This window comes from Equus asinus, chromosome 11 (assembly GCF_041296235.1).
Source record: "Equus asinus isolate D_3611 breed Donkey chromosome 11, EquAss-T2T_v2, whole genome shotgun sequence".
NCBI classification, from domain to species: domain Eukaryota; kingdom Metazoa; phylum Chordata; class Mammalia; order Perissodactyla; family Equidae; genus Equus; species Equus asinus.
The window spans coordinates 84252371-84272907 of NC_091800.1; the positions used below are offsets into that span (position 1 = coordinate 84252371).

Genomic DNA, 20537 nt, shown 5'->3' on the forward strand with positions numbered 1-20537 from the left:
AGCACCCAGGCTGCACCTGCCAGCTCGTCCGCCCCGTGGGGCCTGGGGGTGGCGCAGAGGGGAGACAGCGCCCAGAGGCTTCGCGGCTAGAGTTTCAGCTCCCGGTGGAGAGGAGACGCCAGAGGCAGATCCAGTGGAGGAAGGAGCTGGACGAGCTCGGGGCTGCCCGGCGGGCGGTGGAGTCAGGACTGAGGAGGCGCCCGTCTCAGGACCTGTGCAAAGGGCAGGGGCGGAAAAGCTGAGACGGCTGGGGTGCAGCACGAGCCTGAGGAAGGTAACGAGATTCCGGGATGTTCTAGCCTGAGTCTGAGCCCCCAAGGAGGTGCCCCCGAGGAGGCAGTTTGCTCCGTGGTTGCAGAGAATCCGCCAGTGGTGTGCGTCTGTCTGTTTTTAAAATGTGTTCAAGGAGACTATGTGGTTGGTGGTTTTCTTAACATTTTTTTTAATTGTGGTAAAATTCATGGAACATACAACTTCCCATCTTAACCATTTCTGAGTGTACAGGTCGGTACATGCTCACTACTGTGCAGCCAGCCTCCAGAACTGTCATCTTGCAAAATGGAACTCTGTCCCATTGAACACTGACTCCCACCCCCGGCCCCTGTCCACTTTCTGTCTCCATGGATTTGGCTCCTCGAGGGACCTTATGAGTGGACTCCTACAGCATTTGTCTTTTTGTTTCTGGCTTACTTCACTCCACAAAGTCCCTAGGGGTCGTCCATACTGTAGCAGGTGTTGGGATTTCCTTCCTGTCTAAGGCTGAATAAGCTTCGTTGTATGCACGGGCCTCCTGTTGTTTATCCACTCATCTGTCGTTGGAGGAAGCTATGTTTTCGAGCTAGATTAGAAATCAGTCTTTGAAAAATAGATAAGACGCTCCAGTTTCCCCTGCGCCATGTGGGCGCCCGCAGAGCAGGTGCAGGCCGCGCTGGTCTCTCCTTTATCTGTAAAGATCATCGGTCCCACTCTACGTTCATCGGATCAGAAAAACTCCAGTATGTTCGTGATGATTCTCCTAGATATCACGGTTTTGGGTTTTCTTTGTGTATTTTTGTCAAAAGAATTGTATTTATTGGTATGGAAAAAAATAACTTGAATATAAAGAATGCAAAAATGTAAGTTTTCAGTCTCTTTAGAGAAATTCCTGCATTTTTCTGAGAAGGTGAGCTGTTCCCTTAGGGCTGTGGAGAAAAGGGGCGATGCTGCCTCACGGCCCCTTGGCTGGTCCCCACTTTTAGGCGGCCCAGCCTTGTGTGCGTCTGACCCGTATCAACCCTGACAGGGCTGCGTGTGACTCAGAACAGATACATTACCACGTGTGAGAGAGTTTTGAAAAAGCGTTTGCCGTTTTTCTTGCCGTTGAGCATTCTGGAATGAAAAGCTGACCAGTGTAGGATCGACGCATTGCACAGGTGTTAGTCTAGTGGGTTGAGATCTGAATCCTAAGGGGAGAGAAGAGATGGCAGAAAAGACAGGTTAGGGCTGAGTGCTCAGGGCATGCCTTCGAGGCTGCGGAGTTTGGACCTGGGCGGGCAAGTCACATAGAGAGGGAGGAACCTGGGCACAGCATCTCCCTCACAAAAGGAGAACAAGGAAATGAAAGAGTCTGTCACATTTGCCAACTTTCACAGCCCAGTGTCCAAATATGGGATGAAAAACAGAGAAAAGAGCAAAGAAATGCAGTAGTGGGGGCCCAGGAAAGGGGAGCGGGCCCAGCCCCACCACTGCCCCTCCAGCCCACCCACCCACCTGCCTGGCCCTGCCCATTCCCTGGCCCCCTGGGTGCACCTGGCCCCCAGGGCCCACCTGCTTGATCAGCACCCCGACACCCTGCCCAGCCCCTCAGGAAGGCCAGACCGCCATCCTCGGGAGGGACCCTGGGCCCTGCCATGGATGGATGAGCCCCAGCTGACGCCTCTCCGGCCATCAGCCAAGGACGGTGCAGGACCGATGCCAGCCATGGTTCCTCCTGCTGGGGTGCGCCCTGACCCATGGGCACCTCACCCCCACCATCCAGGGATGGTCAGGGCAGATGCCAGCCATGGTGCCTCCTGCTGGGGTGCGCCCTGACCCATGGGCACCTCACCCCCACCATCCAGGGACGGTCAGGGCAGATGCCAGCCATGGTGCCTCCTGCTGGGGTACGCCCTGACCCATGGGCACCTCACCCCCACCATCCAGGGACGGTCAGGGCAGATGCCAGCCATGGTGCCTCCTGCTGGGGTGCGCCTGGCCCCTGAGCCCCCCGCCACACACTGGCTTTGTTTCCTCTTGTCCTGGCACCAGGCTGAGGAGCCCCCTTATAGGCGGCTCTGAGGACCCTCACCGTCCACCCTGACACAGGCAAGACACCCAGTGTAGCCGGGTCTTTTCACACCGTGAAGGGGCCCCTTCACCGTCTTGCGGCTGCAAGCTCTGAGCCCTTGGCTTGGGCTGAGCGAGGCCACACTGGAGACACGGGTGCTCAGAAACTCACCCGGTCTGGCCCTATTCTCTCTGTAAACCCGACACCATCTCCTTTTCCACGGAGCCAGGCTGTGTCTATACCTCCCTGGGTTGTTACAACCTGTTGATGTTTATTGCTCCGGGACGACGGACCGAACTCAGCTGTGCTGGACCCTCAGGTCCATGTCCACCCTGAGGGCCACGGTCTGTCCTAGCAGGCAGCTGCAGTGCCCACAGCAACTCTCAGGTGCAGGAGAGATGCCGTCGGGGCCTCAGGAGCTCTCGGCCGTCAGGGGCCGCTACTGCACGTGGTGGTTTGGGTTCGGGCTTGTTGCTGGAGACAGCGGTCAGCCTCCTGCACGTGTGAGTAAGGATGGCGGGCTGGCTGCCTGGGCTGGGTGCTGAGACAGTGGGTTGGTTTTCTGGGCTGATGGCCGCAGGTCGTGGGTCAGAGTTCTCTTTGTGGACGGCCTGGGCGTTGTCCATCTGGGCACTCAGTCTGTCATGGCAATAGCAACAAGTTTAACTTCGGTAAAGGACAGTTATAACCACTAGTAAGGAGATCGTTTTGCTGCTGGTGGAAGGAAGATTGGAAAGCTGGCTGGGCTGGCAGGAGGGCTGTGGATGCTGCCTGAGGACAGGGATAAACCTGGGCAAGGGACTGGCTGACACCCGTCGGGGGCAGAGACCCGGGAGCACAGGGATGCCACCCTCCATAGGCTGCAGAAAGGGGAGGGGGCAGTGGCCTGGTGGGTGGCTCCCTTCAGGACAGGCAGAGACGAAGCCGGACGCGCCCTGCAGCTGTGGACGTGTGGAGAGCAGAGCTGAGGCCTCCCCCAGTCCCCTGTTCCTTCGTTCGTCTGGACGTGTTGAGCACCGGCTCTGGGCCAGGCACGTGGGAGACAGACAAGCTGCAGCCCTGGTGGGGTGTGTGGCCAGGGTCAGCAGACGACGCTCTCAGAGCAGACCCTTGGGGTGGTGGCAGCTCCCTGAGGCTCAGGGTTTCTGCAGCAGCAGGCCAGTAGTGGCCACCAGAGAACCAATGCAACCCAGAGCTGATGCCCTGGCTGCCCTCCGCCCCTCCTTCCTGTCCTGATTTCCCCTCCGACCCTGCCCTGGCCCTGAGCTCCAGCAGCCGCCGCACGTTCCCGACCTGCTTCCTGGCTCTTTCATGGGGCAGAAGCTCAGACACGCAGACGCCGCATCTCCCGGTTCAGAAAGTCCTCAGGGCTCGTCGGTAGGACTCAGTGCTCGGGCCAGCAGCAGCAGCAGCATTTGGGAGGTTGTTAGAAATGCCGTGAGGTGGCCCCACTAGGCCTCCTGAGCCCCAGTCTGCATTTCAACAAGGTCTTCGGGAGCCTGGGGTGCGTTGCAGTCTGAGAAGCGCGCACGTGTGGGTCTGTCTCCTCCGCGCCCCGTCCCCGCTCGGCTCTCTCCGCCACGGCCATTGTCTCTGCAGGTGCCTTCTTCCTCTGACTCCGTGTTTCCCTGCGTCTCCACCATCCCTGCTCTGTGATGATTGGCGTCTAAACAGGCGAGAGCGAGCCCCCTCTCCCCCACAGGGTCCCAGGAGCAAGCTGCAGCTGGGCAGGAGCTGGACAAATGTGACACAGGGTGACCGCAGACTCACTGTCAGGGAGCCGCCCAGCCCGTTTCCAGACTGTTCTCGGGCCGCTCATTGCTACCACCTGCGCTGGGGAGGTTGGACCCTCACCTGACGGGGCCTGTGTGCCCCAGGCCACCGAGGGCCACCCCAGTGGAGTTAGTGGGCCCACGGGTGCCCAAGGCCAGCGAGCCCTGCGGTGTTAGGGCACCAAGGAATGGTGAATCCCAGAAGTAGTTTATGCGAGCTCTGTGCCTATTTTCACTATTTGGGCCAAAAGTGAGCTCATCAGCCTCACCCAGCAGCCGGGCCTCTGGCTAGGGTGGCCGGCCCTCTGAGCCGACTGTTGGGAGGTTGGAGGCTGACCTCTGCGCGTCTGCAGGGCTGTGTGTACCCAGGGGACTGGGGACACTTCTGTGTGGCTGCCAGCTTCTGATTCCTGCTCCCTGTTTCCCCCCTGCCACCACCTTCAGCGCAGTGGCCGAGGCCCTGCTCATGAGGGACCCCAGGGGGGCAGCGTTTTGCACCGTCAAGCGTGAGCCGCACCCCCCTCCCCTGGGCACACGAGGTCACAGGTGGGGGGCAGGAGCAGGGCATGCGAGCTCCGGGTCCTCCACTGGTGTGAGCCGATCCGCCCCTCCTCAGTGTGGGGGGGTGGGGACGGGCCCCATGGGCTGCTGGCCCCCGTGGGGCCGTCGTGGGCGCGCAGGGGAGGCGTGAGGGTCTCTACGCCCTCACGTAAGATGCCTTCTGTTAGTTAAGGCTGCGCCACTGAGACGATGTTCCCAGAATATGGCAGGAGGCGAGACGGGGCACAGGGGAGAGTACTCCTGGGCCCCAAACTGGGTCCTGGCGTGTGGGCATCTCTGCTGTCTGCTTCTGGGGTCGGGTCCCCCTCAGCACGTCCCCCAATACCAGGAGTGGTGCATGGACCCCTGGAGAGGAGGGCCCCTGCCCAGCCCCACTCAGGAGGCAGCCCGGGGGTGGGGGGGCACTTTATTCCGGGGTGGACTAGGCCTGGGAGGGCCCCTGCCCGGCCCCACTCAGGAGGCAGCCCGGGGGTGGGGGGGCACTTTATTCCGGGGTGGACTAGGCCTGGGAGGTGGCTTACAGGCAGCAGGGAGCAAGGACTCCAAGCCAGATGGTGGGGCTACCTGCTGTGTGACTTTGGGCAAACGACCTAACCTGTCTGTGCCCGTCCCTCTTCCCTGGGCTGGAGAGAGCAGTCCCGCCTCACGGGGTCATCATGAGAATTAAAGCAAGAATAGCTGTCGAGCTTTTAGCGCAGTGCCTGAACCCCGAAGACCAAGAAGTGCCTCCTCCCAGGAGGGTCCGGGCCTGCCCGGGGGTGAAGGGGAGCCGTGACTGAGCTCCCGCCGCCCCTCCCACTCGCTGTCCCGACCATGAGCCGTGCGGGGCGGCGGGAGATGAGCACAAAGCCGTCTTACTGCCGTGGGACGTGGTGGCTTCAGAGACGAGGCTTGCCACCTGCCCCGGGACTGTGTCCTCGCTGAGAAGCCCCCCTTCTGGGGCACGTGTTTGTGCCTCAAGGAAACTCACCGGTGATTCCTCACATGTCACCTGTCATTTTAATTGAAAAATATCGCATCCTTGGGGCTGGCCTGGTGGCCTAGTGGTTAAGTTCCTACATTTGGCTTTGGTGGCCTGGGGTTTGTGGGTTTGGATCCCGGGCATGGACCTAGCACTGCTCATCCAGCCATGCTGTGGTGGCATCCCCCATACAAAACAGAGGAAGATGGGCACAGATATTAGCTCAGGGCCAATCTTCCTCAGGAAAAAAAAATATATATTTCGTGTCCTTGGTGACTTTGCTTTCTCATCATGTTCGCTCCTATCACCCCATTCGGGATGCTGGTGTCTGATCACAGCCGTAGCGTAGGACTTGTGTGCTGTGGAACATTTTTACACACAGTACTTCAAACGTAAGGGAACAGGAGTTGGGGGGACGTGGGAAAGCCGTGGCCGTGCCCCAGGCTGAGTGGGCGGGAGGCCCTGGCGCGTCGTGCCCATGATGGCAGTGCTGTCCTGCTGCGCCCTGGTGTTGCACGAACAGGAGGACAGTGCTGAGGGCCGCGGATCAGCCCACAGCAGCCTGGTGGGCTCCATGGTGAAAACTGGCTTGATTTGGCCACAGAAGGGAGTTTTCTGGGCTCAGAAGCTCAGACCAGGTGTGACATTCTGAGGCCCATTGTGGACAAGGAACGCCCCACCGCCGGATGACAGAGCTGGAGGCTGAGCCGGCAGTTGCCCCGCGGTCAACGCCTTGTTCCGGGAAAGAGGAGAATTGTCGTTCCGAGAAGGGGGACACTGCAGCCACAGTGAGGGTCCCCGTCACAGAGCACGTGGTGGGGCCCAGCGGCTGGCTCGCTCGCCTCTCCCGGCAGCCCAAGAGGTGGGCGCTGTCTGGTTGCCCTGATGATTCCTGGCTGAGTCAGCAGTCCAGGCGCCACCTCAAGTGGCCAAGAACCCTTCCCGTGTAGCCGGGGGCAGCTGCGGAGCAGGGCCAGTGTCCCCTCGACGCATGGCACACACCCTCAGCAGGGCCTCTCCTCACGGATGGGTGGCGGGGAGCACGTCCCGGGTCCCTGCTCTGGGAGCGCTTGACTGGTACTGCAGGTCAGGGGTGATGTGCTCGGCAAGCGCAAGTGTGTCTGGGCCTCTTCTCTCCACTTTGGGACAAGTGATCCCAGGTGACTGAGTCTCAGCCCTGGGCCGGCTCCCCAGCCCGGACGCCCACCTGTGAGGTGGAGGGAGGTGGGGAGGACGGGGAGCCCTGCCCGTCAAGCTGGCCCGGCCCCAGTGCTTCCGAGGGCACAGACAGACCAGAGAAGCCGTGCGTGGCTGGCATCGTCAGGGAGCAGCCTGTGACCTATACCTCTCAAAAGGGAGCGTGCGGTTGGGCAGGGCGATCTCGGCAGAGCACCTGTGCGTGGACAGCTCAGGCTGCTGCCCGAGACGCTGCCTCCTCCCGTCCAGGCCTCGGTCGGTGGCTGAGCCCGGTTCACAGGCTGAGGCTGGGATGGCAGGTTTGGACTCACCCCACCCTGGCGGCTGGGGCTACACTGACCCCAGGAAGGACCTGCTTTGGGCCACCTCAAAGAAAGTACATGCCCACCACGGACAGGGCCCTGGGCTCCCCGGCAGCCGGCCTGGGATGGAGCCAGGGCCAGGGCTCCCACCATCTCAGCTCCCTCACTGACCTGCGCAACTGGACCGGGTGGGTTGGCCTGCAGTCTGTGGGGAGCACTAAGTACTGGGGTGTCATGAGGAGCAGGACGGCTGTGAACCCCGGGTTCCTGGCACTGAAACTCAAGTGACACACAAACAGAAGACCCTTCCTCCACGAGAACTGAGCCTGCCCAGAAGGCGGCTCTGCCTGCGGGGCCTGCACAGCGGTGAAGCAGAACCCTTGACCTCTCGCTGTGCGTCTCATGTGGGCTCTGGCGTCAACAGCAGAAAGGCTGTTTGCAACGAGAGCTGGTGTTTATCTGTGTGTTTGCCGCGAAGTCCCTTGCTGTTATGAAGCCGGATTACTGTGAACTGGTAGTCCGTCATCGAAAGAGCATGAGAGCACAGGGCCAACGGCCCACACCCACACACACGTGCATCTTGTGAGTCCCCTCACCATCATCACGTCTGCGGGTCAGAAAGGATTTTGGTGGTTCCAGCTCTGGCTTTATCAGAGTCCTCTCAGAGGCCGCATAATTTGTGTATCTTCCGTGTGACTGTGATTTTCGTTTAAACCCAGAAGCGGCTCCCTTAGTTGTGTTCAGAGACTCGCACGTGAGCGAGTCACGTCAGTGCCGGCCTGCCTCTCATCCGCCCGTGCCGGGATTGGCGGGTGGCAGCAGCTGCTGGCGTCACACTATTGGCTCGCTGTGACAGTACCCAGTGGAAGCGGCCTCCTCATTTCTGTGCTGTGACTCAGGCTCTGCATCAGGCTGAGCCAGGACGCAGGGTATCCTCGCACAGCGACCAAGTGTCATCTTTAAAACCAATGTTGCTGTTGCAAGGAGCCAGGCCTTGTCTCCTGTTTCTGACAGATGCTTGTGAGCCTTCGGACAACTCAGGAATTTTCTCCCAAAGTTGTGGCAGTGCCATCAGGAGTGATTTTATAACGTGAATGAGAAGCATGGCTAGGACTAACGTGACTTTTGGGTCATAAAATGTGTTTGGAGGGCTTAACCAGCTGGTCAACCTGGAAAGAAAAGTGACTCGGCTCTCACTGTGGAACATGAGTTGACTGAGTCCGGGAGGGATGGGTTCTGCCTGGATCTTTGCGTTGTGAGACAGTTGGTGTTTGTCTAGGAAATAAGCCACACACAGAAAAGATCTGTCTGTCTTTAGATGCGAGCGAGTTCTGGAAATTGCCCGGACGAGGCTCCTGGAGATGCTGCAGTCTGCTCAGACACTTCCTGGGCGTGCATCTCGCCTTGCAGGCCGAAGTGGCATGAGGATTCCAGGAAGAATCGCTTCATTATAAGGTTCCTTAGACATTGCTGCTGCTGCCCCCACTAACTGCAGCTCTCTCTCCTCGTTTCAGCTTACAAGATGCTGGCATTGGGTTCATCCTGGTCATAGACCGAAGGCAGGACAAATGGACCTCGGTGAAGGCATCAGTCCTGCGAATAGCAGTAAGTGTCGGGCTGGGGTGAGTGACACTCCCACCTACTCTTCTCCTGGCTGGGTGACAGCAGCGTTTCTCTCTGGTGACTCGCCTGTCTGGGTGGCAGTTTGGGTTCTGGCTGGTGCATGCTTCACAGTGGGGGGCAGAGCTGTGGTGAGCTGCCAGCTCGGAGCACCAGCCCGAGGTGGCCTGAGGTGGGGCCAGGGGACACCTGGGGTCCCACACCATCTTGGGCCCCTCGAGTTGCCAGGGCTTGTGTGTGCACGTGCATGTGTGCAAACGTGTGCATGCGTGTGTGTTCTCAAATGGGTTAACTCTTAGGGGCCTGTTAGGATTTGCAAACAGTTTCACTGGCTGGTTTATTTCTGACCACTGAGGGTGTGACGTGCTCAGGGTTTCACTGTGTGTTCTTTCTTAAACGGAGCAGAGTCCCGAGTAAGCATGGTGTTGAGTGTGTTGCACAGAATCTTCAGACTAGTCATTTGAGATTGTACTGAGTAGCTTTTTCTAAGTGGCTTCCTCCTTTCCAAATGGGCTACTGGTTCTTCAGTTTTGTGGCTCCGTCCGATGCCTGAGCCTGCTCTGGGGCCCCATTCCCATGTTCAGCGTCCCTCCGTGCTGAGGGTCTGTCTGTCCATCCGTGGAGCTGCCCTCCGTGGAGAAGAGCAGCTGGTCTGGTTTTTTTAGCCTGCAGTAATCAGTGAAGAGGGAAGCGTTAAGTCAGCAGAAAACCTTGAATTTTATTTTTGTCGGGAGCTTCCACCCTCCCCCCACCCCCTGAGCTCCAAGTCGAGCTTTCTCACCAAGCTGAGTTCCACCCACTCGCTCCCCGCAGCCCAAGGACCCACGTTTGACTGTCTGCAAGCTGGCAGCCCAGAGCGACTGCGGCCGGGGTCCCAGCTGTGACCACCTTGCTGCTCCCAAGGTTCCTTAAAACCTAACCCCAGTGGGGTAAGCCCCCCGACCTCCTGTTCTGGTCTTGGGTTCGAGCTCTTTGGTCCCTGGCCCCCGAGAGGCTGCTGTCCGGGGTCCTGGGAGGAGTGAAGGCTCGGCTCCTCCCCTGCGACGGCCTGGGCACTTCGTCCTACCCGCAGCTAAGGCCTCCAGATCCACTCTTAGCGCCCACACCATCTTGGTGCCCCTGTCCCTGGACTGCTGGTCTGCCTTTGTCTTTCTGATCAACCCTCTCCCTGCACCGCCCGCTCCCTGTCCCCACCCGGCAGACACTTCCTACCCCATCCACGATCTGAGACAAATCCCAGCACTTCGAAAGGTTTCAAAAGAAGTGGTGGTATTATTTAATCAGCTTTCCTTTGTTTTAAAATCCTCGGAAACTTACAAAGTATTTTTGATAGGCCATCACCGGTTAAGAACCAATATGTCCATTTCATCATTTTAATTTTTTTTTTTTTGAGGACGATTAGCCCTAAGCTATTTGCTGCCAATGCTCCTCTTTTTGCTGAGGAAGACTGGCCCTGAGCTAACATCTGTGCCCATCTTCCTCCACTTTATATGTGGGACGCCTGCCACAGCATGGCCCAATGAGCAGTGTATAGGATCGGAACTGGCAATACCCAGGCCACCAAAGTGGAACATGCACACTTAACCACTGCACCACTGGGCCAGCCCCCAATTTTTTTTTTCTTTTTTTTTTTTGGTGAGGAAGATTGGCCCTGAGCTAACATCTGTGCCAACCTTCCTCTATTTTGTGTGTGGAATGCTACCACAGCATGGCCCAATGAGTGGTGCATAGGTCTGTGCCCAGGATCCAGACCCATGAACCCCAGGCCACTGAAATGGAACACGAGAACTCAACCACTGTGCCCCCAGACTGGCCCCCAGATAAACTGTTTTTAAACTGAGGTGATCCTGTGAGATCTCCGACAAGACAGCAGCATAGCAGGGGCAAACCTGCCCGTGCTGTGGGAGTCCAGTTCTCGAGAGCCGAGTATAAACGTGGTTTCACTCAGCATCGAGTTTATCTCAGGTGAATTCTGAAGCCACTTGGCTCATCTTTCAAACTCTGTTTTGTGAAAATCATCACTGAACAGTTGGTGTCTGAGTTTTCGTGTTTGCACTGATTCTTACACTCTCATGGTAGAGGTGTTTTTTCTCTCCTTTTTCCTATAAGTTTTGGGGTTCCCCAGTACTGGTTTGGAAATCCCAGAAGTTAGCATTTTTTGAGCAGAGTTGTCGCAGATTCTCTTTGAACTCCAGCTTTTTGCTATGAGGATTTACTGACCTATTAATGCCAATGATACTATTCGTATATTTGACCCATTTATTGAGATGCCGCACGTGCCTGGCTCAGTACGAGGCGCTGGGGGTGTGAGGAGGGAACGGGTGGGAGGCGCACAGCCAGGCGGGGCAGACGGTCAACAGAACACTGCCACAGGGTTACAGCCAGAGACACCGGCAGACGCACAGGGCGCCTGAGACCGTGCAGGTCGTGGGGAGGTCAGGGTGCTGAGAGCCAGGCCCTGTGGCTTTCTTGTGCTCCCGTCCGTCTCTGAGCCAGGATGCGGGGTGTGATGGCCACCATGGTTCTGCGGGGCACGGGAGGTGGGAGACTGAGCTGGACAGCTGTCCCCAGTGCAGGGGAGCTGGGCGGGGGCAGAGCCAGCCCATGGGTGCCGTCCCTGGGGCTGTGAGCCTGGAGCAGTGTCACTGGCCCGCACGTTCATCCTTGGGGCTTTGTGAAAACCCTACCTGGCGCCAGCCAGACCAGAGCCCTGGGAAGGAGTCCGCACAGGCCCTGGCCCCCAGCATAGACGAGTCCACCAGAGCGCCTGGCCAGTTTGCTGCAGGGGCTCGAAATCGAGTGTGCGGGCTGGGGCTCTGCTGGTCTCCCAGTGCACTCGCGCTGACGTGACAAGGCACTGTGACCAGGGCTATTTTCAGCCACCACGTTTGCTGTCTCGTGAGTGGAGCTTTCCCAAACTTGGGGTTCTTTTTCTTCTTTGGATGACTTCAGCTGGGCTTGGAATAGAAAAATAAGACACTGGGGGAGCCAAAGTCCAGAGTTGCTAAAATCAGACCCACTGTGCCTCCTCGAGAACAGGGCCTGCACCAGCTCTGAGGGGGCGATGGGGCAATTCTCGCTCGCCTCTCAGTTCGCGGTTGCAGCTGGTGGCTGAAGGTAGAGACAATAGGACCTGAAGCTGACAATCCAGACGTCTCTCTTGGTCCAGCAGGTGGTTCCAAGTTTGGACTGTCCTCAGTGACGTGTGTTTTGTAAAACATCCAAGTATACTCTTCTAGGATTCCATCGCACCCTTGAACCCACTTGCACTGCACCGTGTGTGCAAGTGTGTGTGTGCCTGAGCATGTGTATGCGTGAGTGAGCATGCGTGGGTGTGTGTGCATGGGTGTTCACACATGCATGTGTGTGCGTGCTTGAGCGTGTGTCAGCATTTGGGGAACTCGTAAGAATGAAGTGCCTGAGGGACCCAGGGCTTTTAGGTCATCCAATGTTTCACATGTAGCAAAATGATGCTGTGTTAAACAGGGAGCTTGAGTTCCTACTATGTGCCGCTTACTAGAGGTCTAAGCACAGGTGGAGGTGAAGAGGGGACAGTGTGAGTGCCAGGAGGGCTTCCCGGCAGAGGTGACACCTGATGAGAGTGGGAAGGGGAAGGAGGATTTGTCCTCGCAGAGAGGAGGTGATGACCATGCCCCTCGGCACTTGTCAGTGAAGGCGGGAGGCCGCCGGCACGGCTCCTCCAAGGGGCCTAAGGGTGCAGCAGTGGAGCACAGGGGTGGACCCCAAGGGAGGGGTCACGTGCTGGCACTGCCCTCGCTGAGGGCCGGGAGCTGGCGTGGATGATGCCCTGCCGTTGCTCCTCGGGAGGCCCAGCCTGACTGTCGGGGAGCTGGGCCCTCTCGGAACGAGTTTGCTTGTTGGCTGGGCGGCCGCACAAACTGTGCTGGGTGCGCCTCAGTGGAGGGGTGGGGGCTGCACCGTGAACACGTGCCACATCCTCGGCAGTCAAGGGACGAGGTCACCTGGAGTGGGATCCGTCTCCAAGGCTGAGCTCCTTCCCCACACCACGGGTCCCAGCACACGCAGAATGTTCCAGAAGGAAGGGCGGGCAGTGCCGATTTGTAGCATAAGGAGTATTCGGTTTAGTGACTGCCCTTCACTCCAAGATTGTGCCCCTCCTGCTTATTTTCACTAGAATGTCTTTTCCCTGATGGCGATCGCAGTGGCCTCCACAGTGTTTACTGCGGGGTGGCCTCCACTGCCCGCTCCTCCGTGCCCCGTCCACACCTCCCGGGGCAGCCCTGCAGCCGAGGCCTCTGCTCACCGTCAGCAGGCTCTGCTTCAGGTTATCTCTGAACACTGAGACACAAACCTTCAAACTTGTGTTTATTACACAAACTGTGTCTGCATTCTGTCTACTGTCGGACAAGCGTAAGTGGTCAGGCTTCAGCTGCTCCGTTTCGTAGAGTAAGTGTGCAGGGTCAGACGGGGTGGACATTGAGCAGAACTTAAGAAAGTTGCCTGAACTTGGGGAGGCTTTTTAAAGAGGGCCCCCCAAAGCCGCAGGGTCCACAGGTCCTAACTGTCCACTGGCTTTAGCTGGGTGGAAACATGTGAGGGGCCTTTTCAGCTTGTGAGTCTCTAAGAATATAAATTCGGAAGCCGGTTAACTGCTCTTTTTCTGTCTCCAAACTACATTTATATGGCCATCCCGCCATGTATGTGTTCCTAAGTCAGTCAAGGTCGGCCCCAGGGAATAACCAGTATTGCTTTCGTATTACCTAGAAACCTTCTAATCGTTCTATGATTACAGTACCCCCCCCATCCATGGCTTCACGTGCCACGGTCCATTACCCGTGGTCAGCTGCAGCCCAAAAATATTAAATAGAAAATTTCAGAAATAAAGGACTCGTGAGTTTTAAATCGCACGCCATTCTGAGTCGTGTTATGAAATCTCGTGCCGTCCTGCTCCACCCCTCGCTGGACGTGAGCCATCCCTGTGTCCAGCGTATCCTTGCTGTGTATGCTACCCGCCCGTGAGCCACTTAGCAGCCGTCTCAGTTATCGGATCAACTGTCGGGTGCTGCAGGGCTTGTGTTCAGATCACCCCTATTTTACTTAATAACGGCCCCAAAGTGCAAGAGTTGTGATGCTGGCAACTCGAATACGCCAAAGAGAGGCCGTAAAGTACTTCCCTTAAATGAAAAGGTGGAAGTTCTCTACTTACTAAGGAAAGAACAAAATCGTATAAATCATATTCTCGGGTTGCTAAGATCTACAGTAATGTTTGTTATAGTACATTGTTATAATTGTTCTTTTATTATTATTTATTGTTAATCCCTTACTGTGCCTAATTTATCAGTTAAACTTTGTCATAGGCGTGTATGTAGAAGAAACAACATAGTATATGCAGGGCTCGGTGCTGTCTGTGGTCTCAGGCGTGCACTGGGGGTTGGAGTGTATTTCCCGTGGATAAGCGGGGCCGACTGTGCATGATTATTGAGTTACAAAAAGACGTTATTTTATAGCTTTCACACAAATCTCCCATCTAGTTACCTCTATTTTTAAAATGGAGGTTTTATTCTGGAATTTTCTTCAGCTTTTAGTACACACAGTTGACTCCAACCCAGAGAAGATGTAATTTGCTGTCGTGTGTCTGCAGAATACACATTCGTGTGTGTCCTTAAAGGCTTCCTGCTTGGCTGGAATCTTACGATTACCGTCTTTAATGTAAAGATTCAATAGTGTAAAGAAACAGAAAGACTAACGCAAAGCCGAGGACGAGGATGAGCTGTTTCCACGCTGACAGTCACCCCAGCCGTGGGCGCAGCAGGTGGTCGTCCCCCGGAGGGCGGGGTCCCGCTGCCAGGCCGTCCTCTTGCCGCCTGTGCTGACCGCATCTCAGCGAGGTCACCGAGGGACGAGCGGCACAGTTCTGTTGTCTAAGTTGAAACTCGTCCTGACGGGGCACGTCTGCCTGAGGTGTCGCTGAGGGCGATGAAACTGCACTGAAGTTTAGAAAAGCATGACGCCTCGTCACCTCCGGAGAGACTTCCGTAAGGACGTTTTCCTTAAATAGCGGCGGCCAGTCTCACAGATGGTGGTGACACAGTCCTCTCGTTGGTAGGTGACCCAGAACCTGCCCTCAGGCCTCCGTCTTTCAGCCGCATTTCTGAGTTGTTTTCTTTCCACTCAACGGAGGCAAACTGTGTAAGTGGGAGTGGGCATCACGCAGAGATCTCTGCTCGCTGGGTGCTCATTTCACAGTCCCTCCTGGGCATCACAGAGACATCTCTGCTCACTGGGTGCTCATTTCACAGTCCCTGTTGAGCATAACAGAGACATCTCTGCTCACTGGGTGCTCATTTCACAGTCCCTGTTGAGCATAACAGTGACATCTCTGCTCACTGGGTGCTCATTTCACAGTCCCTCCTGTTATGATGCTGAGCAGTCAAATCTCCCAGGTCGTGCTGTGTGCTGCCCATGGGACGCAGAGATGTCTGTGTCCGAGCGTAGAACGTGGTGGTGGGGCACAGAGCACAGGGCTGAATGAGGCCCATGAGAGCCCACCCACCTTGAGATAACCCTGCCCAGGCCCGGCTGTGGGTCCAGCGGGTGAAGGTGGGCGAGTATGGAGGCCACGGCTGGGCAGACAGCCCTCGGCTCACCTCCCCACTCACACAGCCGCAGACACCCAGCAGGCAGCTGAAGTGCTGCGACCAAGGACACGGGTCCCCGTCCTCCACGGCTCTGACAGTTGGAGGACCTTCGGGGAGGGCGCGCACCTCACGCCCAGGCCAGAGGCAGTGGTCACTGAGCCGGGCCGCCACCCTCAACGTTCCTGGAGGGCAATGGAGGTGCCTGGCAGGCGTCGAGGGCCCTCAGGTGGAAGCTTAGGGAGGGACCAGGCCAGAGACACAGCTTGGAGGCCACCAGTGAGTGGGTGGCAGTTTTAAACCTTGATGAGGCAGCCCAGGACGTCCACACACGTGGGTTCTGGTGCACGGGCGGGCGGAGGAGGGAAAGGAGCCGCTGGAGAAGGTCAGAACAGCACGCGGGGCCCGGACGGCGACGTCACATGGTACAGAAAGGTGCCTCTCCAGTGGGGGGACATCCCACCAGTTCCGGGTGGCCAAGGGCTGGAGCCACAGCAGGATGGCCGTCGGGGCCTTGGGTTGTGTGGTTCTGTGGGGGGCGTGAGGCCCAAACCAGAAGTGAAGAAGCAGGGATGGAAGCTGCATGTCTGACGGGAAGGCGCTGGCTGGGTGTTTGCTGGTGGGGACGAGATCCGAGGGAGGAAGGAGTTGAAGCTGTCCAGCATGGCCTGGTGGGCGCGAGCTCCAGCTCAGACGCAGGGCCGGCCCTTGGCAGGAGGGTGGGGTGGACAGGAAGATGACTGCAGATGGAGCCGTGCGTTAGGGCCGCGGGAACGGGGCGATGCAGTTCAGCCTGAAGACGCCCTTCGTGTTAGAGAGGAAGGAGAACGGGGCTGCTGGGGAGTCAAACGCTGAGCGCTCACTGCAGAGGATTGGAGTGGCCCACCCACGGTTGGGGGTTAGGGGGCATGGCCCTGGGGGCGTGGCGCCCATGGCTTTGCCCTATCAGGTGCTGGGTGTGACGATGGGATTCCTTTGGGATCTGCCACCGCCACGGCTCCCAGCGGCCCTCCCCAGTCTGAAGCGCCAGGCGGGTGTCTGAGTGAGGAAGCAGCGACGGGTGTGTGAGCCGCGTAGGGGACGGCCTGGGGTCAGGAGGCTGCCGCAGGCTGTGGTCAGGGCTCTGGTTTGTGTCAGGCGCGGGGGAGTCTCTGGAAGGTTTTGTGCAGGAGGGTGTCATGGCACGGCTGGCGTCTTAAAGGGTCGTGGTGGCACTGCCCTGGAGAGCAGGCCCAGGGGCAGCGGTGCAGGAGAGCTGGGTGGGGAAGGAGTGCGGAGGTTCTGGATGAAATCTGGAGGGAGAGCAGGTGGAATTTGAGGTCAGCTGTGGGGTGTGAGAGACAGGGAGGGCCACGAGAGCCCCATGTGGCCTGAGCGCCGTGGGTCGCTGGGCTGGGGCGAGGCACTGGGCTGCTGGTCGCCCCAATGGTGGCAAGCTCAGGCCTCGGCTGTCGGTTTGGTCCCCAGCGACCCTGTGCCATCTGGTCCCGGGGAGGTGGGCTAACCTGGGCCTTGTGGCCAAGGTTGGACCCAGAGCAGCCAACGCCAGCCACCTTGCTTTCTCTTTGTTTTTTTCTTACAAGAGGGACTTGCTCTCAAACTGAGGTGGGATCCGGCATCAGAGGCCCCTGGGGACTCGCTCGATGCAGATCCAGGCCTTGGGGCCAAGGGGGTGAGGCCGCGACCCCACTTTCAGTTCTGCGGACAAGCTGCAGGGACACGGTGCCACCGAGGGCCGTGGGGCCGTGAGCAGGGCTGTCGTGGCGCGTGCGCATCTCCTCGGATACTCCACTGAGTCAGACACTCACTGGGCGCCCAGGTCTGGGGTGACCGGCCCTCCGGGATTCTTGTGAGCTGGAGTGAGACCCGCTGGCAGAGAGCGCGGCTGCGTGGGAACGGCCTCCCGGGAGGGGAGGCGGCTGCTGCACTGAGCAGAGGGGAGGTCCCCTAAGGGAGTCGCTCACGAGAGGACCTCTCGCTGTTCAGCAAACTCTGCCCTCGCGCCCCGCGCTGGGATGGCAGCAGCACCACTGCAGGCGTGGCTCTGGCGCTTGGTTGACGTGCAGGGAGAGTGGCCGCGCTCTGGCCTTCCTTCCATTCCTCCCGGGAAGCAGGGTGGCCTGACGGGCAGCCCCTGCTTCGTGCTTTTGGTCGAGGCCTTGCCACCAGGGCCTCACGTGGACTGAAAAGTTCATTTCCGTTCCCGAGCGAGGTCCCAGCCAGTTATTTTCTGGTCCCAGAAGTTTGTGAGAACCTGGGGACTTGTGTGACCCAGCATTCCCACAGTCACTGCTGTGATGCAGTCGGCTCCCTCCTGCCAGCGGAGCCACGCTGCCCTCCACGGCTGCTGGTCCCCACGAGGGATGGGGCCCCCCACCCGTGCCCCCCGGGCCTGCTTCTGCTGGGCCTTCTGAGGCCAGCTTGGCTATTCAAGGGCGGCCCAGGGACGACCTTCAGCCAAGGTACCTGGGCGACTCCTTGCTGCCGTGTCCGCCTCAGGCTGTGGGCTGGGTCCCCTCTTTTCTGTGTCTCAGGTGCACTTAGCCTGGTTACCCGGAAACCAACTCAGTTGCTTCCAAATTTCGTTTTTTAGTGACAGGGTCTCCCTGCATTTCAGCCTCTGGAAGTTGTCTGGCATCTGGAGTAGACCTGTGGGGGCCGCGTTTCTGAGCGCATGGTGCGAGCATGGCGCTAAACGCTGCCTGTTGTTAGGTCACTAACCTTCAAAAGTTTGTGGTCAGGAAGGCACTGTGTTATCCTGGTCTTACAGACAGGGAAACTGAGGCACGGAGAGGTTAGGTAACTTGCCAGAGGTTACGCACCTTGTAAGCAGAGCTGGTAACCGAGTATATTGACGTTCGTGTGTCTCAGGGTGGGCGCGTGCTGGGGGAAGCCTGTCTTTATCTTCATCTTAGGCAATTACAGGAACGCGTCTTATGGCTTTGTTTTTATCTGATAAGTATCTTGGCTCCTGGGGCTGTCGTAACAACGTTCCACAGACGGGGCAGCCACACGGCAGGAACCAACTCTCCCCCGGTCCTGGAGGCGGAAGTCCGAGATGGAGATGTCGCGGGTCGGCTCCTCCTGGAGGCTCTGAGGGAGCATCTCCCCCGGCTCCCGGTGTGGCTGGCGACCCTGGGCGTTCCCTGGCTTGTAGACGCATCACGCCAACCTGCCTCCATCTTCCCATGGCGTTCCCCTGTGCATGTCTGTTGCAAATGTCCCCTTTTTATAGGGACACCAGTCACACTGGGTTAGGGGCCACACCGATGACCTCGTCTTAACGTGACCACCTCTGCAAAGACCTCAAACACCATCGCGTTCTGAGGCCCTGGGGGTTTGGACTCTTCAGCCTAAGAACTTGCGGGACACAGTTCAGTGACGAGTGTGACAAGCTTTCCACTTTTAAGTTTATAAACAGCTGACAGGGTTGTACCAAGCACTGTGATGTTTTTCCTTTTCTTTTAAGAAGCGGTGAGGATGCCCTCACAGCCCCATGTCTGTGGCCATTTCTGTCTTAGTGTGATGGTGGCGTGCTGAGAACACCTGGACCAGTGAGCTGGCCCCCCCCGCTCTCTGCAGCGTGCCGTCCACTGCTGGTGTGGGGCCAAGGCTCGGCCTCCGAGCCGCCACAGCGATGCCACCGCCCTCTGTTCTCTCACAGGCATCCTTCCCGGCAAACCTCCAGCGCGTCCTTGTCCTGCGCCCAACGGGATTTTTCCAGAGGACCCTCTCTGACCTCGCTTTCAGATTCAACAGAGATGACTTTAAGATGAAGGTACCGGTGAGTATGCCTTGCTTTCGCTCCGTAGGCAGCACTGAACTGAATTGCGTTCCTGGCCCGTCTACAACAATCGAAATTCTCAAGGTGGCAGCCTCAGTGGGTGGGCGTGAACACGGCCCCGGACGAGTCAGTGGGACATTGTGTTTCCTCTTACGCGGCAGGAGCCGTGTGAGCCTCACCCCCCCACCCCACCTACACTGACATTCACACTGCACAGCGCAGCCTTGCCCAGATGGCCCACCATAAAAGTGCAGGTGTTTCGTCAGACCCACAAGCCCAGAATGTTCTTACAGTGAGTCAGGCTGAATAATAAGAGAGCCCAATGGGCTGAGAGCCATGCCAGCCTCCTAGTGAGGAACGCCGGCTCTGCCAGGGCCTGGGGGCGAGGGGGTCCAAGAAGTGGGGGCACGTGCCCTCCGGCCTGCCGCAGGAACCCTGAGCTGCAGGCCAGGTTGGGTGGGCCTCAGCAGGCAGGGCCGTAGGCAGGGTGGACTCGGCAGGCAGTGCGCCCCGTGACTCATTTGCTCCCCAGGAATTCTTTTGTTCTCCTTTGCAAGGAAGCCCCATAGGGCTGGCTGCAGGTGCCTCGTTGCCTGTGCAGCAGTACCAGCCAGATTGCTCTTGGAAACACAAGAACCCCGGCGGGGTCGCGCTACCTCTTCCTCCATACACAGGACGGCGGGCGCTCTGCCAGTCCACGGGCCGGTATGAGGAGCCACTGAGCCTCTGGGGACAAGTCCCGCTGGGCAGCCCTAAACCACAGGCTTCGGGGTCTTGGGGAAAACCGTGCCCACCGCCTTTGTGCATCAAAGAAGCCTGAGTTCCAGCTGTTGGTTTCTCCGAGATGATTAGTGATCAAACCCTGGAGACCAGGCGCCCTCGTCAGGCTGGAGGTTCGCGTTGGCGACACTGACATGGCCAGATGCGTGTGTGAGGCCTCTGCCCCCCCGGCCCCCGAGCTCTCAGGACAGCCACCTCCCCGTCAGTCACGTGTCACGGCCCCTGTGAGAGTGACCTCGGGGTGCCCAGTCTCTTCCGTGAATTTGGCAAGTAAACCTCGTTAGCAACAGCTCTGTCCACGTAGCTGTCCCGGGAAACGAGGCTGAGGTCTCCGTCGTGAGTGCTGGGTCTGCCTGCAGACACCACTCTCGGGCACAGTTAGTGAGTTCTCAAAAGCAGGTTTCCCAGAAACCATGGCGGCGTCTTCAATTCCATTTTGGATCACTCTTTAGAGGTTCAGAAAGTGTCACGGAAGAGCGCTGCTGTTAAAATGTATTCATGTCCACGTTCGGCACTGTGTGCCGACCTCAGCACTAGACAGAACCGCCGGGAGAACCCCCCCTCAGCGGACGCCATGTTTAATGATACACGACGTGGTATCGAGTGACGCTTGGGCTAAACCTCTTGAGACCTGTCTT

At 58.2% G+C, this 20537-nt stretch overlaps 1 protein-coding gene across 26 annotated transcripts in view; it reads left to right on the forward strand.

The window, feature by feature from the left end:
• MCF2L (MCF.2 cell line derived transforming sequence like) overlaps window positions 1-20537 on the forward strand; it is a 179560-nt gene that overhangs the window by 127457 nt on the left and 31566 nt on the right. For all 26 annotated transcript variants that reach the window (XM_014854901.3, XM_070520179.1, XM_070520186.1 and 23 more), the window contains 2 exons: window positions 8613-8703; window positions 19000-19119. In XM_014854901.3, coding sequence (XP_014710387.2) covers window positions 8613-8703; window positions 19000-19119 — 211 coding nt within the window. The remainder of the gene's footprint in view (window positions 1-8612; window positions 8704-18999; window positions 19120-20537) is intronic.